Source organism: Podarcis vaucheri, assembly GCF_965113315.1.
Source record: "Podarcis vaucheri genome assembly, chromosome: 11".
In the NCBI taxonomy this organism is placed as follows: domain Eukaryota; kingdom Metazoa; phylum Chordata; class Lepidosauria; order Squamata; family Lacertidae; genus Podarcis; species Podarcis vaucheri.
The window spans coordinates 13,993,789-14,016,756 of record NC_138749.1 but is presented as its reverse complement, the minus strand read 5'-3'; the positions used below and the strand labels follow the sequence as shown (position 1 = coordinate 14,016,756).

The window sequence follows — 22,968 nt, the reverse complement described above, 5'->3', positions numbered from 1 at the left end:
CTGCACTCAGTTCACTTGTGATTCCTAGCAAATGTCATTCAGAGGCACACTGCCTCTGACAGTGGAGGTAGAACAGAGTCGTCATAGCTAGTGGCCGTTGACAGCCCTTTATTTCATTTATAATTATGATGCCCACCTTGAACACACCAAGGCTATGCTATACATCAAAACAATATTGGCAATCTGTTCACATGGTTATGAATGTACGAGACCCACTCTGAATTCTAGATTACTAAAAAGTGTAACAGAATTTTGATTCAGGTCAAGGTGTTGTGTGGCATTCAGTAGTGAGAGATTTGGTTATCCATTGATCTGATGAGATTTAGGCTGCAATTTACCTGGGTGTAGGGATGTGGGAGAAATTAATTTCAGTTTGAATTTTATAGGCAATCCTACTTAATTCTCACTTCCTGAACCAAAACACACCAATCTTTTAAAATTCGCAGTTCTCTGAATTTTGCAGTGAAGTTCTCCAGCCAAGTAATGTGTACAAAAATGCATAAGCTAGGGCAGCGGCTGATGAAATGTACATGCTAGTGAAAATAACATACAAAATACCACTGTTTTAGGGGGAATTGGTTTGCAAAAACGTGTGTATTAGGAGAAATTCGTGAATTTTCACGAGGACATTGCAGTTGTTGAAAACAACAGCCACAAACTGATGTGGAAATGTGGAGGACTGAATTAAAATTGGTAAATATATGAGCCATTGAGAGAAACCGAAATTTACAGATATTGTTATCCTTACCTGGGAGTAAACCAGCACTTGCTTCTGGTTAGGATTGCAGTGTTAAGACAGTTTAAAAAACAAACAAAAACAAAGGTGCAATGTGCACCCCCCTCTTTTTTTTTGCCTCATGTTTCTCGTTGAGAATTCCAAAGCTGTGAAGATACACCAATTTCTCCCATTTGCTTTCTTTTGAGAACTGGTTTCAATTTTCTTTAAAGTAATTATACCTCAAAAGTAAGAAAACTTTTGAAGTTCTGCCCCTCAGTATGAAAAGAGTTAACTGTAAGCAGCAGCAGGGTATACTTCTCATAACTTCATAAGAAACCTTCCTCCATTGTTTTAATTTTTTGCAGCTTTTATCTGCTGCCCACAATTCAAAAACTTCAGAGTGCCCATCTGTGTGCAATAAAAGTTAACATTTGGATGAGTGTTTCTTACCACTTTTAAAGATGCGCTTTTAGGGCTAAATGGTGTGTTTTTTTCCACGTTAGAGCAAATACATTTTGCCTTCCTTTGATATGACAGATACTGGCAGGGTAATTGAAACTGGAATTTAACACTCTGAGCCTGTCAGGTATAATTGATATTTCACGGGGAGATTACGATTCAAAGACACCAAAACAGTTTTCTGTGTCGATGGGTGTCTGATTACAGTGAGAATACATCAACTTTTCTTTCCGTGTTTACTGGGTGGGGGGTGGGAGGGGATGATCTCATCTATCAAATATGTATACTTAACAGTTTAATGTGAATGAGGTTTTTATGCCTGCTTGTACAGATGTAGCCGTGTACAGAGCCATGTGTACTCTAGGCAAGTAGAAAATCCACATTCAGGGAGGTAGCCAGTGGGTGTGCCAAGAAACCACAATCTGGAGAAAGTTTTCCTGCCCAAATTGAAATCTTGCTGCTCGGATCCCAATGATGGCAATAGAAGTTAAGCGTGCATACGTTTCTCTTGATTCCACAGCAATTCTGCCGTCAGATTAAATTATTCGCACCTTGTCAATTTTAGTTTATTTTGCTCTGGATCTAGCATTCAGGTTACCATAAAGCAAGGAAATGTTTTGGAGATCGTGGAAGAAAAGAGGGCAGGTTGAAGCTGCAGGGCTGTCAGATTCTTGCCTGGGGTAGTTCCATTAAATATACCAAGCCTCTGTGCAAAGTTCCAGTTGTTTTACCTCGCACTCCAATCCTGCACCTGCCCTTTCACTCATCGCCTCGTCCTCTAGCCCGCTGTCCATAACAGTTGCAGGCCAGGCAATAGAACTGGTGGAGAATCTGGGTAGGAAGCACAGTGGCTGATGCCTCACACCCAGAGCTTTCAGGGATGGGGAGTCAGTGGTTCTCCAGATGTTGCGGTGCTTCAGCTCCCATCAGCCACAGTCAGAATGGCCAATCCAATGGTCAGGGATGATTAGGTGAGTTATAGGCCAGCAACATCTGGAGGTCAACAGGTTCCCCATTCCTTGTTTAAAGGGAGAGGCATTGTTTCCTGTTGAGGGCATGGCAACCTAGATGGAGGCCAGAAATAAGGAACCATTAGAGAGCATCAAAGTGTGCTGCTCCTTCATCACTAGAACTCTCCATATGTGTACAATGTCATTAAAAAGCTGAAAATGAGAAAACAACAAGAACAGAATTTGGTTCATTCCTTTGGTTCATTGGTAGGTTACTGAAACTGAACCTATTTATAATGCAGGGTTTTGGTCAGCGAACACAAAGAATATACAAAACAGTTGTTCTATGAACCTTACTGGGAAGACTTCAGTGTCATCCTATGAATGTGCACTTAAAATTAAGAAACACAGCCAACTGGTACTGTTGAGAAAATCAGTGATGTTTTTAGCAAGCACTTGAACAATGTTACTGTTGACCCTTGCATTAATTCAGAAGGGAACTGATTCCATAGTTTTGATTCTAGCTTGGACATTGCAAATAAGTCAGAAGGATGTCTTAGGATACTTCTGATCCCTGCAAGGACATGTTTACCTGAGAATGAGGTAGAAGAAAGAGGAAGAACCATAGAATAATAATCAGAGAAGTGCTCAGTCATAGAGCAGACACTTGACATGCAGGAAGTCCCAGCATCATCATCAGCAAAATGTTATTGGGTAGGAGGGCCTGGAAAGCTGCTGCCAGTCTGAGTAGCTAATTCTAGTCTGGATGGACCACTGGTCTGATGTTGCATAAAGCAGCTTGCTATATTTGCACATAGACGAAGAAGGGTTACGAAACCAGAGTGGGATTGAATGAATCCTTTTACACCAGCTGGCCTTGCCATAATTCTGTTGCCATCACTGGAATTTCACCAGGAATAAATTGGGCTCTTAACGTCTGGAAGCCCTCAAGGTCTGCTACAAGCAGCTTGACAATGCCCAGGCCGACCTTCTGGACCGCACTCAAATTGCATAGAAACAGAGCAATCAGTGCTTCACAGAATATTCACATTTGTGCTTTGAACCAGTAGCTGAATAAGGTCTTCCTCTCTCATTCTGTGGCTTCTTGGCTACATATTCTCACCACGTGGTTCAGGGGAGGGAAATGCCACTTGAAAATGTCTCAGTGAGTCTCCTATCTTTCTCCATTGTTGTACTAACTAATACTTTCCCCTTTCTACCTCATTTGTTCATAATAAGTACAGGACAAATGATTGAGGTTGCGTGTGTGTGTACATGCTGAGGATGAGGAATGTTTGATTTTTTTAAAAAAATTGCTTTTCAGTTCATTGTCTCTCTTTTCTATCCTGTGCCACACAGAGAGAAATTTGATTTTTGCTCCTGTTCAAAGCATTGTTTGGGGTGGCACTGCATTCCAGCTGCAATAGACAGTAATCAACAGACAGCTTTCTCAACCCGAATATTCAAAAGCCACTGCCCCGTGCTCTCACTCTCTCTTTCTCTTTCTCTCTCACACACATTTGTCCTTTTGAACATTATTTGGCTAAGGGTTCTATAGTCTTATGATTCAGTAGAAGTCAGGCATACCAAATTCTGGCCAGAGCAAATGCTTACCTGTGCTCAGTATTCATCCATGGTCTTGGACATCAGTGGAGCATGGATTTGTCCCAATACTACATCTCTTAAAATGTGCTTATTCATTTTAGCCTAACATTATACAGCTGTTTCTTCATACAAACTTGCCAGTTCTCCATGCTGCTTCTTGCCACAATCAATTTGGTAGCTCTTAAAGTGCAAGAGGTCTCCCTTTCTCATTTACTCAGAAGCTACAGTCCATTTGTCTGTGTGTTTTAAAAATATATATGGAAAAAACCCTGAACTTTTCTTTGGTGGAAATCCAGTGTAAATTGTTCTTGCATATGACAGCTAGAAATCATAGCATCATAGAACTGTAGAGTTCTATAATGTCCAGAAGTGACATTCTCAGTTGCTTATTCCCAAATTTTGGACATGGGTTAGTAGGGATTTTTTAATTTGGTGGAGATCTTTCAAAATATATTAACCTCTTTATACTGGCCAGGAAAGATCTGCTCCATTGTCATGGTAATATGTGTGCCTTCTCCCTCTCTCTCCCTCTCTCTCTCTCTCTCTCATTACATGATAGATCCAGATGAAATCATTATAACTCTTACATTAACTCCACCCAAGAATGAAAACAGATAATTGCCTTCAGTGCCTGAACTGCATTTGTCCACGAAAAAAAACAGTAGTTGGCTACAGTTGTTATTTCTCATACAATCCCAAGGCAATAGGACTCGGTTAAATCTTTGAGATTTGTTAAAAATCCTTCACTTTGCCGTTTATTTCAAAGCCTCTTTAAAACCCTAGTCAGCAATCAATATTTCTGAAGGGCCAGTCTAAGGAATTAAGAGAGCTGTTATTCCTTCAGCCCCTATTCCCTAAAGAGGTGTGCTAGCAAGTTCTGTTGTGTCAGAGACATTTCCTCTAGGTTGGCAACTAAGGGGCCAGGCAACACTCTCTAAGGGCAGGATTTGGCCCAGCAGCTTCTGCTTCTTCATTGCTATCTTGTAACAATTGTAGAATCTCAACTTTGGACTCCATTCTAGGCTGTACAGTGCCTTCTTGCTTTTTTTATACTTGTCTTTCAACATTCTAGAATTTCTTTTTAGGACTTGACTCTTGGATCCATTTGGGGATTATTGCATATAACTCCTGTTTGTGGAAGTCCTCCAGATAAGAGGGCCATTACCTTGAAATTAATAATTTTAAAATGCAATCAATGGAGAGTTGTCATTTATAGTCATTGTGGATTAGCAACGTTATGCCTAGTATACCATGCCTTCTCTTTTTCTTCTTCTTGGCCTTGGCAGAATTCTTTTTAATCTGTCTTTCAGTCTTCCTGGTAACAATTAGGCTATATTGTCTCGTAGGCCTGATTAGAAACATTCCTTGTTCTTAACCTCTGCAAATTCTGATCAGTGAATGATACCATTAGGGAATCAAAATGCCATATTGTGTGGACCCACAGGGTTCCGATACAGTAAGATGAAACCATTCCTGACTGAAAAGGAATGTCTGGAATAAAAGCAATTGCATTTCAAGGTGTAAACCATTCTAAGTATGCTTTGGATTTCAAAGGTATCATAATAAATTTAAGACTATTTCCTTCTTACTTAATTTCTACATGTCATAGCTTCTTTTTGTGGTGTTACCACCTTTTGAGATTCCTGATCTTGCAAGGTGACCTGTTCAGTCGTTCTCCAGCCTCACATGCTTATCATCATTTGAGGGGTGAACCCTATGACCTTACCCACTCCCACATGCCCCACATGTTGGGGGCTGGACGTCACAACAGAGAGCCTGCTACAGCCAATTAACCTCCCCACTTGGTTTAGTACCCTCATCAGGCCAGGAGCCTTCCCCATTGCAGATGTGCAGCCCCAAACACGTGGAGGGGGGCTGCCAGAGTGGGGGTGTATGGAAGGGGAGGGGACAGTGGACTCACCCCTGCTCTCCCTGTCGCACAATGGTAATTGCATGGAGGAAGAACAGCTGCACAGGAATATGTAATCTTCATTATCTCATCTTCACGGTGCTATGGGCTTTCCTTCAAAGGATTCCGTGGCCGTGTTCCTCTGGCCCACGGCCCTCCCACATGGTGCACCCAGTGGCCACCATGTCCCCAGGAACAGCAGATTTCAAATGTATCAGGTGGACAAGCAGCAGTTGCATTCCTGCTACCCTCGGAGGGATTTTTTTAAAACCCCTTTTGTCTTCTTTCTCTACGTGCTACTCCCAGACCTTTCCCCCTATTCCCCCAATCCCTTAGATAGACTTAAGGTTACCTGTTTTGCTTTCTCTGCTCTGCCTCCATAATCAGAGGCAGTAATGCTTTCTGAATGCTAGTTGCTGGAAACCACTGGAGGGGAGAAGAGCGCTCTTAGGTCAGGCTTCCTCAAACTCGGCACTCCAGATGTTTTTGGCCTACAACTCCCATGATCCCTAGCTAGCAGGACCAGTGGTCAGGGCTGATGGGAATTGTAGTCTCAAAACATCTGGAGGGCCGAGTTTGAGGAAGCCTGGCTTAGGTCCTGCTTGCGGTTTTTGCATGTGAGTCTGGTTGGCCACGGTATGAGCAGAATGCTGGACTAGATGGGCAATGGGCCTGATCCACCAGGCTCCTCTTATGTTATTTCCATCTATGTTCCTTTCCCCTTGCTCCCTCTTCCCCCTGGAATGTCCCTCCACCTGACATTTGACATCAAGCAACTCCTTAGCAGGCATCTCTTCACCCTAGCTTTTCTAGCAGGCCCTGCTTTTCTGTTTTCCCTTCATTCCCTTTCCTCCCTAATAGGTCTATTAGGGAGATCCTTGTCTTGTTCTCTTATATTTGTACCTTAATAGTTTCAGGTACATTGTCGCAGACAGTAACAGCAACAGCAGAAGTGGTACATAAATACGACTTCCAGTCAATCTGATTAGGCAACCATTTCGTATGTTTCCTTGCACACTTAGAATAGCAAGGCTGTGTTGTGTCCTTGTGTATCTTTTTCTTTACTTAAACTCAAAACAGATTTAACCCACAGGTGCACTGAACAACAGTGCAGCGTGCGGAAATTTTGTCTCCCTTATTCTGGCTCCATCCATTAATGCCAATAGTGCCATTATGCTGACACCATCATGCCTACAATGATGGCATTACTGGTGTGGTTAATAAAACCTTTATTGATATATTATCCAGAGTCATTGCGTTGGCAAAGAAAACTGCCCCTTTTGGAGCTGAAATTCTGTGGTTAATGACATAACAGTGAAGATTAATTTAGAGTGGGGCCTGGGCTTCTAGTTTTTGGAAAGCCAGGTGTTTTATACATATATAGATAGATATATGTGTTTGCTCCAAACTGGTGGGGGTAGGGGGAAATGTCAGATAACTTCAGTGGCTCCCACTGTCAGAGGCTTAGCTGGCATTATGAAAGTGGGGAGGGGGGAGGAAAGGGAGGGGGGAATGGCAGGCCCAAGAATCTTATCCCCCTAAAACGAAAGTCTGATGCCAAATTGAAATTCCTGCAGGATTTCTGATAGCAATGAGGGAATTGAGAAGCCCACAATTAAGCATATGGGCATTAAGATAATTGTCAGATCTGTTGGCGGACATGATAGAAGACAGATGGGTACGAATCAGTGCTCTCCGCTGCAGCACCCTGGGAGAGGCAATTTGACGTTTTACCTGCCTGAGCTCCTCTGCCGTATTTGTCACTAAATGTGCTGCACAGCATCTTACTGAGCGTTAAGTGTTTTTGCATATACATACAGAGTATGTACCTATAGCAGTACCCAGGCGCCCTCTAGTGAAACGCTATGGGGAACCTTGGCATTATTCTTAAATGCCCACGTCTCTTTCCAGCCTCTCCCCTTACAGTCTCTAGGAGTTGCTGCTTCTCTCCTTCGTTTCACCCAAACAGGTTCCTATTAACACCTCCCCGCCGCTCTTCTGTTGCAGGTCGGGGCTCATCGTGAGGATGCTGTTGGCCTCCGCGGCAGCCATCCACTCGTGCCAAATCAGGTCCCAGTCCCACAGCTGCCAGTACAGTCTGCTACATCTCCCGACTTAAACCAGCCTCAAGATCCATACAGAGGTGAGTAAGGGAGCGCCAGACTCTGAGTGATGCATTTTTGTCCCATAACTGAATCCTGCGCCATTATGTCAGCAGACCTGTGTGCAGTCCTGCAATGTGGTTTTCCACAGTATCTGTAGACCTTGATGTTGCACTGACATTGCAACCGGACGAACAATGTCCTTTAAACTTGATGCAACAATTTATTGGACTTTGTCATTAGTTCAAACATACAACTCCAACGATAGCAACATAATACTAGCTAGATGCAACAGCTAACTAGATTATTGCATGGATAGGAGATGCTTGTTCATTTGTTTCGGTGTAATTGTACCAGGGCTGAAGTTGCTTTTCTTTTTTTCCCTATTAATAGTTGTATTTGGCTGTCAAATTTTAAAATCTAGTTTTCTGTGCTTTGCGTAGAATAAAGGTAGGCAGTGTGCTAGCCTTCAAATATTATGGACTAGAATTCCCTGCATCATAGGAATTGTAGTCCACAACATCTGGCAGGCAACACCACATTGGCTATCCCTGGCCTAGGGGCTTTTGCATGAGGCAAATATAATAAACAAACAGTTTGGGTTTGTTTGTTTGCAGACAGGATATGTAGTTACATGAACACTCTAATGAGGAGGCCTGTTTACTGGAGAGAATTGGTAGTTCTGTGATGCAGAGAGCCCTAAAGTATTACCACATCTGCAAGCTTTCAAGTAAATTGTATTCATGGTCCAGGTGCTTACTGTGCTTTGGGAGTGGGGGGTGGGATCCTGTGACATTGATAAATACCTATGCAGCAGCATTATGGAAGTTGACTGGAGCCAAGGCTATATCCAGACAATCAACGAGGAAAATTGTAGCTCTGTTTGCATGAGAAAAGTACCAGGTCCATCTCTGGATAGGGCTGGAAAAGGCCTTTGTCTGAAACTCTAGAGAGCTGTAGCAGACAGAGTGAGCTAGAAGGACCTGGGTATAAGGCAGATTCCTACTAAATGCTGTTCTGCTTTCCTTCTGACCAAGGCCAAGAGCGGGGTCTTGTCCTCTGGGCAGCCCTGGACTTCCATACACACTGCCCAGGCTTGCTCCCCAAGATGTCACTTCGGTGCTGCTAACACAGCGGGCTGACTTCACCCCCGGGGGCGCACTCCATTGTCTCTTGAGACAGACAGCTGCCAACAACAACAATTATTAGAGGGAACACAATGAACCATTACTGCTCGTTATGTACACATAGATTTCTTCTGCCTCGGTTTGGTTGGCTTTGCATGTTTCTGAAGCGCAAGACTGCAATGAATTTAGGATTAATAAAATAAAAATGAGTGTATACATCATGAGTAACAATGTTTCCATAATACTGTCATGTCTCGGGGGTGGGTGGACTGTAATATGTATCCAGTCTCCAGTGGAGCCTCCTCCTTCCTGTTTATGCAAAACAGCAAATGTCCATATAACTGATTTGAAGCCCAGGGGTCAGAATACAGTATAAATTTATATAGTGTTTTAAGGAGAATCCATTATACCTGAACATTATAACAGCATATGTTTATCCTCGGAATCATCAGATGTTGTATTTGGATGGGACCTTAGTGAGCTCAGTATAGGTTTGTAGCAGACGTAAGGGTCAGTGATTGATGGGCAGGCAAAGCCCTTATGTTGTGCTCAGCTTCATCGCTGGTAAACTGAAAGTGATTATGTCCCATGTTTGGGCTCCTATTCACCCGAAGCAGGCAAAATAGAAACAGTCTCCTTTCTGGTCCACTCTTGTTGTCCCTTTTGCTGGGCTAATTCATCCAGTGGTGGGGACTGCCATGGAGAGTTGCATCACCCCACAGCTAACCACAAGGGCTCATTCTACCACACCATACACTTGGGTGGGGGAGAAGATGGAGAATGAGAAACTTTATTTACAGAGGCAAACGTAGGGTGTGTTTTTTTTCAAGGAAATGTGAGACCCTGAGGTCCCCCCTACCCCCCCTCAAATTATTGATTGAAATCACTTGAACATCAGGCTCTGCTATCTTATAAGTTAAACTGAGCATTATTCATAGCCACTGGTATAAAATAATTTTACAATGCGGATACTCAGGGGTACAGGCATTGCTCATTGTTGAACGTACCTCTTTAAATTAGAAAGGGGAAGCCAGATCATCAACCGGGGGACTGGAAAATTATTCCAGTGGGGATTGCAAAAAATATTCTAGTATATCTGAATACACACATTAAAGAAAACAGGATGGGAGCATGAATGGGGAACTGAATAACTGAATTTGGAAGACTAAGGAGGAAAAATCAGCACATGGGGATTGGCATTACTCAAGCTAGGTAGCACCTAAATTTGAGAGGGAAATCAGGAGCAGTACAGAGATGAATCGGCAAGTCAGGATTATAAAATATGAGGAGCAGTCAGTTTTAAGGGGCTCTGCAAAAAATTAAAAGATTTGTTAAGACACCAGTTTGGGGTCCATAGCCAATGAAATGATGAAGGGTAGCATCATGACTTATATAGACCCAAATAAGATGGAATTTATGGTACATGAATAGGAGATTGGGACCAAAACAGAGTCTCTGTTTCTTTCTTGGAGTGGAATACCGTCAATCCAGAAGATATTCAATGAAACTTTTAATCTCAGGGTTGTGGGCTCGATCTCCACATTGGGCAAAAGTTTCCTGCGTTGCAGGGGATTGGATTTGGTGACTTGCCTAGTGAGTACCTTGTGTATTAAGGAATAGGCTTTCTTATCAACAATTTATTCCCCTGTGTTATCTGGTCTTGTCAATAGCTGGCCTTTCTCCAACCCCCCAGCCCCCCCCCCAAACTTACTTCCGTGCAGTAGAGAAGGACTGCTTGCAGCCAAATAAATTAAGAATACCCCTTCAGAAAATTAGATAGTCCTAAATTTATTCTCCTTCAGAAAATGCTATTGAAAGATTTTCTTGTTGTCTCATCGCCTAGTATCTTTGCTTGCCCTTGATTGTAGATATGTGTGTGCTTGATCACAATTATGGTTTCTAACCACCAGTTAAATCTGGTGATCTGTAGGCATTGAAATTGTTGACGCTTCCAGCGCAGATCAGAATAGACCAGAGCCACAAAATCGGAGCTGGGGAACCGGTTTTAACCACTATTTCCTTAAAATCCCCCTTTGTGAAAAGAAATTCTGCAGTTAAGGAAAGACAGTACAGCAATAGCTGCACTTCTGAGGAATGTGCATACAAATTCCTTAATACCTTTGCTTAAGTTATATTACCAGGAAATGTGTGTCTGCTTGTTTGTCCCACCTAGGCATGCCAACTGGCCTTCAAGGACAAAGCGTATCTTCAGGGAGCTCCGAAATCAAATCTGATGACGAGGGAGACGAAAACCTTCAGGACGCAAAATCTTCTGAGGACAAGAAGTTAGACGACGACAAGAAGGATATCAAATCAATTACTAGGTCAAGATCTAGGTAACAGTATATAATAGTGTCGCTTCATTTAATTCCTTTATTGGATTTTGATGAAGTGAACGGGACAAGGAGAAACTCTGGAGTTTCTTCCTGTCAGACAAAAGGTAACAGGAAGCCGATGGCCCTTTTTGGTAGTACTTGGAGTATCTGTTCGGATGCGTGTACACTGGAAGGGCCGGAAGTTTCGTCTAGGCCATGGAATTGGACAAAAACAAAATTTACATTGAGAGAGAGAAAGAGGTGTATGTGTGTAATCAAATTCAGAGATAACTTGCTTGAAAACGAATATGTCTTAAAACAGATGCCATTTGTATAACATTTTATACCCAGCGGAATACTTGTTTTCCTTCTGCCTTTTTATGTGTGTAACTATGAACGGATATATATATCAGTGTAGTAGCTTCATTGGGATAAACAAAGCTAAGCCTGTTTGTACCATCTGAGACCCTTTGTTGAGCTTTTTGCATGGCGCTGAGTGGTTTCATCACATCTTGATCCCGAGAATGGCCTGGTCCTCACACAGACCAGCATTTCTCGCTCACAAAGCATCAGTGGCCCCTAACTTGCATGATTTCGCGTGGATTGCCACTGGCCCTCAATCTGTTCTTCATGTTCCGCACAAGAAATCGTTGCAGAGCATTAGTGAAAACCTGTCCTCCGGTTTTATCATCAAGACTTTTTCACTGACATAATCGAGAGGCAGATGAGCAAGCTGGCCGGCCCTTTTTCTTCTGCCCTTGCAAATGTGGGAGAATATGGAGTTTGGAGTCAGCATTAAATAGAATGTAGAAACTTACGGTTTTAAAAACAAAACAAAAACTTACGCTCCGTGTAAAGGAGAGTTACAACTGATAGGAAATCCAGACTGCTGGCAGACAAGAAAGAATGAGATCAAGGTAGAGAAGTCATCAGTCATTGGCACTGGACAGGAAGTATGATACGGTATTTCATAAAAATAAAGGCTGGAAGCAAGGAGCATATGGATTAGATGCATAGCCACATTTAGCCAGCAGACTCTATGCTGCTTCAGCATTTCCCATGACTTCTCTGCCCCTTCCATTCTTTCAGTGGGCCAGTGACTGGAAGAATTTCCTGGCCAGTCAGAGCCAATGATACAGGTGTGATGTAACTTGCTTGCTAGTGAAATAGCCTTGACAGGCTCCCTTCAGCCTGGGCACTGCCTTCAGCAACGTGAACACCTGAGTCATCATCAGATCAAGATGACAACCCATAAGGAAAACTCAACTGGCTTTGGCATGGTGTGCTTATGTGCAAGGAATGACGTAGCTCACATACAACCAGAGACACGAGAAGGATTTAAGACTATTCTGCTTAGGGTTGTGGAGAACATCTATAACCAGGAGAACTAGCTAATCTCCTACAGAGGCAACTTTTTTGATTTATTAAATTTTTCACTCCCTTCATCCAAAGATCTCAGGGCAGTTCACAAGATAAAAGCACAGGATAAGAAGCACAAAATAAATAGTTAAAACCCCTCTCCGACAAACACATTTAAAAGGCCATAGAATACCAACCAGCTCAAGGCCTGGTTGAAAAAAGAATGTTTTTTCCTGTCATCTAAAGATGTATATTGAAGGCGCCAGATGAACCTCCCTGGGGAGGGAATCCACAGACGCTGCAGAAAAGGCCCATTCTCGTGTTGCCGCCCTCCAGACATCTCATGGAGGAGACACAAAGAAGGGTCTTAGATGATGACTGCAGAGTCCAGGTCAATAGGCAACCTAAGGCCCTTGCTCCATAGCCAACCTGCCAAGGTCCCTCACACACTCGACCCATGCCCACCATGGGGTGCGTGTGGTTCAGTGCTTATGTAGCTGAACAACTCTCCACACAGGTCAGTTGATCCAGGGGTGAGGATCATAAACAGCATTGCGGAATAAAATGCCCCCCTTCCGGGTCTTTTCAAAATCACTTTATTTTTTCACCCTCATAGACCACCCTTAAAACTATTTTAATAATCCTCATGGAGAAATATACAGCTGCACACTCTTAATAAAGCAACATAATTGCAGTATGCTCATGCTGCATAGAATGTGCAGAGCAGAAAATTCACCCCCATATATGAAACAGTCTCCCCTGTGAGTGTCATTTCTGATTGCCACCAGAATGACAAATGTGGCAGAGGAAGAAGCGGAGAACCATTCAGTTATCACCACCACCATTTTGACAACAACTGCTGCTGCTACTGCAATTTATATTCCTCAGTATAGATTATAGAATGAAACTCCATAATGCAGCCGTCCTAGCCAAGTACAGAGTTAACTTGGCATCTGTCTTCCTCAGAGTGGCACCTTATTTAAATCACAAAGCATTTCTTTGAGGGGTGTCAAGACAGGTTCCTGACTTATTTCATTGTAGGCAACACAGGTCAGCTGCAGACTAGATCAACTTTTCAGCAATAACCCATAATAAACCTACACAGAAAATAAGCCTTAAAGGACCAAAATGTGTTGAGCACAGAAAGCCCAGCCAAAAGCATAAACTATAACAAAGGACAAAGGGTTATCTTAATTTTGGTTTAACACAGCATAATCTACATATTGTTTTCTTGAATGTAGCTGATGCCACAATGCAGGTTTTTTAAAATGCAGATGTATGTTTCTTATCTTTTTGTCCTTGCTGAGCATGGGAATTTGTCCTGGACAAGCCACTTTGGCCAATATTCAGCTACTGTGTTTTGTCAGTGAAAGGATTTCTGCTTCCACAATGGACTTCCATCCCCTGCTGTGTGGGGGAATCCCTGGAAAAGGTTTGGGGATTTTGCACAAGCACAAATCCTTGCACTGATGGAACATTCACTCAGCGCTGCTTTAGGTGCAACCCATGGAAATTAATTTCATTGCAGTGGGGCTTTTGGCTTGTGCAAGAGAAACTCTCAGTGAATTGCATGCAATCCAAGAAACTTGCTTCCCAGATCTTAAAAAGAGGTATTTGTATGTGTGGACTCTGGAGTTTAAACAACAAGTGTGATATATTTATTTAGCTTTATTTAAAAGTGTTTTTGATCCTCTTAATGTTTCCAAAATCTCTATGCTGTGCAGACTCTAAAAACCAAACCAGTGTACTATTAAAGCATTAACCTGTCGTGTTGCTTTCAGCCTTCTGCATTACCATCACAGGTGAAGTTACAATTTTACAGGCTAAACAGTGTGCCCCAAAACTGCTGCATTCCTGCATCCCCTTCTAGCAAAGATCATTCTGTGACATGAGCATAGTGTGAACTCTTGTAGAACACCTGCATTTTCTACACCATTAGAAAATACTGTGTTCTGTTTGCCTCCCAGCAATAACGATGATGAAGATCTTACACCGGAGCAAAAGGCGGAGCGTGAGAAAGAAAGGAGAATGGCCAACAACGCCCGTGAGCGCCTCCGCGTCCGAGACATCAACGAGGCTTTCAAGGAGCTGGGCCGGATGGTGCAGCTTCACCTGAAGAGCGACAAGCCCCAGACCAAACTTCTGATCTTGCATCAAGCTGTAGCTGTGATCCTCAGCTTAGAGCAGCAAGTCAGAGGTCAGTTAGATGCCTGGCCAACAGGTCCTGTTTTAATTGTCGAAGTTTTAATTGAAGCCACTGCTAAAAAGCAGCTTTATCCCTCTGTTTTAGCAGCAGTTTCAATGCAATCCACTTCATGCTATAATAATAATAATAATAATAATAATAATAATAATAATAATAATAGTAATTTTCTTATTTAAATGCTGCCCATCTGACTGGGCTGCCCCAGCCACTCTGGGTGGCTCCCAACAGAATATTTTACACACAGTAAAACATCAAACATTAAAAACTTCTAAAAGTCAAATACTTGTTTATTTCCTTGACAACTAATGGGGAGTGTATTCCACAGGGTGGGTGCCACCACCAAGAAGGCCCTCTGCCTGGTTCCCTGTAACCTCACTTCTCGCAGTGAGGGAACCACCAGAAGGCCCTCGGAGCTGGACCTCAGTGTCCGGGCAGAATGATGGGGGTGGAGATGCTTCTTCAGGTATCCTGGGCCGAGGCCATTTAAGGCTTTAAGGGTCAGCACCAACACTTTGAACTGTGCATGGAAATGTACTGAGAGCTATTGGAACAAGGCGTGTTATTATCAGCTGATGGGCAATGGGAGTGCTCCTTGCTCCATCATAAGAAAAATCCAGACCTCACTTTAAGCTCCTGGTTTTTCCTTTGTAGACTCGCAGTTACTTTCTCCATACCTGACATCACACTTGATGTCAGATGTGGGGCAGACAGGTGTGGTTTGTGAGGAATGGCTTTGTGGGCTAAATTTGGGCCCTTTCTTGGGGTGCACTTGAGCTGTGGGGCTGGAGGTGCCGCACCTGTGTCCTCAGGGATCTGGTACTGAACTTGCAGGTAATTCTGTTTCCTAGATGCTTACATGCTCAGATTATTAAGGATTTTGGACGGAGCAGGGAATGGCAGGCTTTAAATATAAAATATCCACAGATACAAAATTCAGAGCCATAGAAATGCTTGCCCTTTGTTATTCTAATGGAGATTCATGAGAAACTGAGAGTGAAAAGGAGGGGAAGGCATTGCTGTGGGATTGTAAGCTGGTACCATGTTCAGATGCTAACATTCTTAATGCCCATTTGCTTTGGTTCTGCAGAAAGGAATCTGAATCCTAAAGCAGCATGTCTGAAAAGAAGGGAAGAAGAGAAAGTATCTTCGGACCCCCCTCCCCTTTCTTTGGCAGGACCCCACCCTGGGATGGGAGACACATCTAATCATATGGGACAGATGTAAAAAACAAAAAAGGCAAGTTTGTTTATTGCAGCGTACCCTCAACTAGCTCAGTACCGGGATAGCTGAAAGGCTTACCTTCTTCCAGACAGGCAGACAGGTGACTGCAATCTGCTGGGGACTCCCTGCTGGCCATCCCACAACGTACATCTGCCTGTAGTGTAAAGAAGGGCCTTATCAGTAGTTGCCCCTGCCCTGTAGAATGACCTCCTGGTTGAGATCAGGCAGGCGATAGCCTTGGGCGGCTTCCATCGGAAGTCAGAAACACATCCAAGCATAGGCATCCATGTTCCCAAACATTCACTTGGTTCCTGCTATTGGCCCCGTAATATATATATATTTCCCCATTTTGATTTTATTGATTAAAATGTTTCCATAGAGCACACTGTCAGTTTTATTATTTGAACCACTTTTTTAGCTCTTCACACACATTAATCTCTCTGCAACTCGGTAGGTATTTAATGCCCCCTGAGCAGCGCCATTGCACTGTTCCCCTAGAATAAAAACACGAGATGTGTATTTGGGGATTTTGACGGGTAGCATGAATAACTTCCTTCGGTGCTGGTATCTTATCTTGAGAGAGTTAAAGGGGCTTTCCTCCTTATGCGTTGCCATTTCTAGGTAAGCTCACCCGGCTCAGGTGAGGACTAACTGTTGGTTAGTCCTTAATCTACTCATGGCCTGCCATGGGCCTCACACTGCTGTGGCCTGATGGCAGCAACCCCCCACCTTCTGCAGCTTTATGTGGGTGAGCCAGGCAAACCCAAACTGGAGGCTCTGTTCTTGCCCCCTATCCCCTCTAGCCTTGCCTCCTTGAAGAGGGCAGGTCTGAGGAAGTCTCCCTTCTTCTTAAAAGATGGCACCAGGTGGTTAATTTTTGTTTAACGCCCCTTAAACCAGCACTGCACCTGTCGACTTGTCCTGTGCATCTTTGGCATGTGGGTTAAGTAGAACAGCAGTCACTTGACCAGCTTAAGCCAGCAGGGTAAAGAAAATTCTACCCAAGGCCATCAACCAGTCAACCCCAGCCTTTATGCTGGATGTACAGGCAGGTGCCAAGCTAAAGGGTGAAAGCAGAGCCAACCAGGAAAGGAGGTGGTCTTTGAGCTATGCTACTCTGCCTCCACAGCTGGCCTCCTTTTCTTGCCTCAGAGTTTCTGGGATGGGGGCAGATTTTTATTGGACCTTAGAGAGCGAGGCCGCCATCATTCGAGTGTGCCATTTTTCCATATCTCTAAAATGGGAATAAAAAAATCTACATCCCAATAGTACGGTAAGGTTTACTGAGAAATGGCTTGTAAAGTATGTTAAAATGCACTTTAAAAATGTATATTGTATGGAAAATTAAGAATAAGAGCAAGAATTGACCTAAATCTTTTTCACTTCTTTTGCAGGTCCAAGTTGCCACATTTTCTTTACGTAAACCAGAGACCACTTCCTTAACAGCTGTATTATCTTAAACCCACATAAACACTTAACCCCCTTTTTTGTAATATAATAAGACAAGTCTGAGTAGTTACGAATCACAGACGCAAGAGATTTCAGCATTCCCGATTTCGAAACAAACACAAAAAGAAAAGTGCAACTTGAGGGACGTCTTTTTTCAACATATCATTCAGAATGTTTCAAGCAGTATGTTAGGAGCTGTAAATGCACAGCCAAGAGACTGAATTGGCAATCTTCTCCACACTGTGGGACAATGCATTTGTGCCTAAACTTCTTTTGGAAAAAAAAATATAATTAATTTGTAAGTCTGAAAAAAAAATATTTAATTTAAAAATTGTAAACTTGCAATAATGAAAAGTGTACTTCTGAAGAAAAAAAAATGAACGTTTTCATTGGTGTACTAGTCAGCTAGTGTTTATACTTACTGGATATTAAAAAGGGAAGCTTTTGCTACCCACATATTTACAAAACCAGCAAACGACCTAATGAAAACTGAAGTGATGACATTAGCCATTCCTTAGGGTAGGAGGAACAGATGGATCTTATAGACCTATGACACACACACACACATATATAAATATATATATATAAATATATATTAAAATTAGTGAATATGGTAAGCTTTTGTTCATTTGTTTCAAACTTTTTTGCTCCTGTAAAAAAAAAAAGTACTGATTAACTTTTTTAAAAAAAGATTTTACTGTAAATATTGATTTTTGATTTTTTTTTTTGGTCTTATTTCTCTCCCACTCCCCCATTTGGGTCCCCCCCCTTTTGTTGTAGCCTGTAGCGCCAACTCTGTTGCTGGAGGGGGCAGTTCAGGACGAAACGCTGGCCCTGATGTTACTTATCATTCGTAAAATAAGTAGAGAGTTGTTCCTTCAGTCTTTTGGGGAGAATACAGGACTTGGCAAGTCGCATCACATGCGGCTGAACTGCAAGGCAGCATTTGCGGAGGCTTGGTCCAAACAGTTGTGGGCTGATTTCGTTTTTGTTTTTTGTCCGAATTGTAGATGTTGCGCTCTCTCTCTCTTTCTCTCTCATTAGACACTATTTCTGGAATTTTCAGAGGTACAAGGTTAGAATGCTACAATGTTACCACTGTGCCTTCCAATGTTTATATCATCGAAAACATAACACAAATCAAAGTTGGCTGTGATTTTAACGAACCAGTAGAAGTGTTAACCTAATGTGTGTAGCCTGAATACAATTTTGCAGCAAGGCGTTTCAGAATACATGGTCAGATTTGGGCGGGGGGGGAGGGGATTACAAAGGGGGGGTGTTGCTAGTTGTATGAAAGATTTTTGTGGGGTTTTTTTAAGGGGAAAAACACACACCATTTTTTTTTAAAGGAAAAGAAGTGGATTAATGAAAGGTCGACCATTTGCTGCCTCCTCCTTCATTTATGAAAATAATGCCAATATCCACTTGTAATGCAGCGTTTAGAACAAGCCTTACCCGTTCTAAAGCATCAAGTTGCACTTTGTTGAGGAGGGGGAAGTAGAGCAGTATTTCTCTGGCCAGTATGAACCAAGTTTTTACTTAACATATAAATATATATATATAATTGTAGCATAGATCAAACCTATGGCACAGCAACTGATCCAACAACTAGCTTTGGGCACAGAAGAGACTAGTATCCATAGCGAATCTTCTAAAGATTGACTTTGGTATACGGTATAGAACAATTAACAAATAGTGCTCCCAAATTGTCTTCGTCAGCATCCCTTTGTCTCCTGTTCCAGCTTCTGGTTTTTTGTTTTTGTTTTTTTTTTTTAAATAGCCACACAAACTTTTTAAATGAAATCTCCCTGTTCAAGTAGATTTTCCACCTATCAGCACTGAGTAAACGCCATAAGTCCATTGAAAACGGTCTAGACGTTCCATCTGTTCTCCTGTTTTGCCAGTTACATAGTAATGGGGGGAAAATACATTTGTAAATTTTATGCAACAAAATGGCAAACGTATCATTATTTTGAAATTGTGTATGTAAAAGTTATATTTTTACATGTAGACTCTTGTTATTATGTGTTTTAATACATTGTATCAGTTTTTTGTGTTTTTTTAAAAAAAACTGTGTGGTTGAAACAAAATCTCATGGAGTAGTGAGATACGAGAATCTGAATTTTATGTTTCTGAAAAACATAAAGAACAAATATGATAGTTTACCATGTGAACCACCTTCTACATATCCATAAACATTTTGATTAGCTGTGTGTGTGCGTGTGCGTGTGTTGAAAATTGTAAATATGTTCAGTAGCAGTAAAACTTTAAATGCTTTTATTTGTCAGTAAGTTTCTCAAATGTGGAGGTGGATTGAAACCATCCTGACAGAGCAAAAACCATATTAGTTTAGCTCAGAATGTTTCAGTACAAATGCCATACTTTTAATAGCATTTATGCAGGTGAATGGGTAATCCTAATTCTTTTAAGTACTAGTATTCTGGACAGACTGAAGGATTCCTTTAAAGGATATTAAAATTGCTTGTCATTAAAGGGTTTTTTATATGAAAATGAACAGTTTGAGGGGGATTTTTTGTTATAAACCATCTCCATGGACAGTTTTTTCCATTTACTTACTTCAATAGCGTCAAGATTTTAACCATCCCATTCAGTCTATAAGACCACTGAGTGTTGCCCACCTAAATTAAAAGATAACTGCAGTCTGAAATGAGGCTATCGAGGGGCAGGATGGGAGAAAGTAAATAAAACCTTTTTCTCCATTTAAGCCTTCCAAGCAGAATACCAGTAAATAATAATAATAATAATAATAATAATAATAATAATAATATCATCACCTAGCAGTTATGTCACACCTTAAACATGCAGAGTCAATATCACTTTATTCTGTCAAAATCACAACCCAAGTGATAGGAGGATGGTTTTTTTTTATTTTGAAAAAAATTACCTTTCTTTCAATGTGCACTTATGCACAGAGCATGCTTCTAAACTGTTGATGATCTACATAGAACCAGGAGAAAGGTTAGTGATGTATCAAATGGTAATCTTATCCGTATGGCTTTTGAGATGGTTTCCTGTTCCATAATGGAATGTAAACTTGAAAATTATTCAGCCACACTGTCCTTTGTCTCACACACCCAACCTCCCCCCATTTGGATTTTCTTATTTTTTTGCTGCGTGCATGCATTAATTTAGGGTCTGGCCGTAAGAGACAAGACACCACAAACCTCTGAGGCCTTCCCCTTGCTCCTGTCTTTTCAAACAGGTGTCCTCAGAGGAAGCTGTCACTTGATAGTCGACCTGGTGGTGGCTTGGCTTTTAACCATTCAAGGAGGGCTATGTGTTGTAACCAACAGTACTCAAAAACCCATCAGATATTTTAGTGGGTGATCCACCTCCACATTCAAGTAATTTATGAATATGCTGGTTAGGGAAATCTGTTCATCTATGGCTTCTTTTTCCTTTCTCCTTTTCACATTTGTCTTTCGTGTAGCTGCAAGGAACACTAATGTGTATACAGACAACTTGTCAGTTCAACCAGTGATGCAACTTGTACCGATGCAGTCTTCCGATTTGTTTCGTTTGTTAATTTCCTTTGGCGGGGGGTGGGAGGTTGGGGGGGTGCGTGGGTGGAACGGGGTGGAATTTGCAAATTTCATCTTTCTATTCTGATAGGCACGCTTCAATCTGTGCCAGGGGGAGGGGGAGAGCGAACAATACAGTACATTGCCAGGAATGAAGAGAATTCATCAGGGGAGAAGAAAAAGCACAAATAAATTAAACTTGGCCCACTGACTCACTTGAAGTGGGGTAGGGCGGAGGGATCTTAAAGATGGAATAAGATAAATTCCAGCACAATGGGGCACCAAGAACTTTTAAGCTTGTTTTGTTTCTCTTTCTTTTTTTTCCAAAACAACATATTCTTTCTCTTGGGACTTGAAATTGACTCACCTTTGTGCAGTGCTGGTTTGAGCATACTCATTTCAAGTATTATAGACTTATGTAATGGTGAAAATATATGACCTGTGGCCTTTTTCATTCTTGTTACTTGTGATGCAACTAAGTGAAGATAAGAGAAGAAGAAAAAAAGCAGAGATTTACCATGTATCAGTGCCTGGCTTTTTGTTACAAAGCTTCGTTTGTCTAGTGACCTTTTTGCTATAAAATAGAACTGTAGTACACCCTAGTAGGATAAAAGAAAAACCCTAAATTTAAAAAATAAAAATATATTTGGCTTATTTTTCACAGGAGCAATCCTTTTATACCATGAATATTGCAAGGGGCGGGGGGGGGGAATCGTCAGATTCTGAATATTTCTTCTTTATAGATTTTTTGAATCATTCTGAGTAAAAGTTTGTTACTTTATTTTACTATTTAAAAGATGTTATTTTACCATGTGTTACTAAGATGAAATTGTATGGTAGCTTCTTTTTCTTTTTCTTTTTTAGTTGTAGGTCGCGGGGGGGGCAGGAATTTTTTTTGCGACCGAACCTGTAGTAGCTGCAACAGTTCAAAAAAGGAAAGGGGGGGGGAGGTGAAAGTTACAAAAGGGACAAAAAAGGAGAGAAAAAAAGTTAATACAGTTACACTTTGTTTTCAACGTGTGGCTGAGTGCCTCAATTTCCCCTCCATGTTTTTGGTGTACTTTCTGATTTGTAGAAGTGTCCAAACAGGTTGTGTGCTGGAGTTCCTTCGAGAAGAGAGAGAAAAAAAAGCAAACAAACACAGCTTGCCGTAGGCCATTACCTGTTTCCCATCTGTAGTTATCCGATGCCGTCATGTACATGACCGTTCTGTAGCAATAAATGTGCCATTTTTATAAACTGCTTCTGACACTTTCGTTTCATTTCATTTTGCATTGTCCCATTTCTGTAGGTGTCACAGGAAGCGCTGCTTTTGGCTGACCTGGTTAGGTGGCGTTTTCGTCCCAGACACAACCCTCAAAATGCAAATGGGGTTTAAAGGTGCCCTTGGTGTGTTCGGAACGGCCACATTCCAGATGATGTGTAAAAACTGAAGCTCTGGTCATCTGAGTTTCTTCTCAGAACACAAAGAGTTCTTCTAGAGGCCTCCATGCTCTTCATGTGCTGACTTGGGTAGCTGATAAAAGAATCTGCTTTCTGGACATAACTCTAGCAGAGGCACATATACTTCACGTCTTGGCCTAAACCTTTCTGTAATACGGCTATGCATTGTAATATAGTTGTTTTAAAAAGGGGTGGGGTTGGGGAGAGGACTGGCTCACGGTTGGCTTGAATCCCAATTGGTGGAGAAAGTTGTTTGTAAGTTTTAACTCCTTTGTAAAGTTCTTTCATATCTTTTGGAATGGAAGGTGCTATATAAAATGTAAAATCGCTTTCATGATCATCGGTATATAGCTACTCTGTAAATATAGCACCTGTATTTCACTTGGGAAAAAAACTGTTATGTACATAATGAGAGGATATAATGCACCTTTGGACAATGGGGAAAATGTCAAGAAGGTGCTGACATGTATGCAAAAAAAATAAAATAAACTGAACTATGTGATGAACTAGCCCTTGGGAGGGGGGAAGGTACCATCCGTCCAATTCAAAGCTAAGGACTAGAA

General features: G+C 41.8%; 1 protein-coding gene across 3 annotated transcripts in view; it reads left to right on the top strand.

Annotated features, from left to right (window-relative positions):
- TCF4 (transcription factor 4) overlaps positions 1–22,201 on the top strand; it is a 345,040-nt gene extending 322,839 nt beyond the window's left edge. Inside the window, exons 16-20 of one of the 3 annotated variants that reach the window (XM_082241941.1) lie at positions 7,649–7,784; positions 11,044–11,206; positions 14,512–14,741; positions 15,838–15,985; positions 17,364–22,201. In XM_082241941.1, coding sequence (XP_082098067.1) covers positions 7,649–7,784; positions 11,044–11,206; positions 14,512–14,741; positions 15,838–15,974 — 666 coding nt within the window. In that variant the 3' untranslated portion in view covers positions 15,975–15,985; positions 17,364–22,201. Of the gene's footprint in view, positions 1–7,648; positions 7,785–11,043; positions 11,207–14,511; positions 14,742–15,837; positions 15,995–17,363 lie in introns of all 3 variants that reach the window. The other 2 variants (XM_082241939.1, XM_082241940.1) reach the window with 2 other exon arrangements.
- The last annotated feature ends 767 nt before the right edge of the window (positions 22,202–22,968 follow it).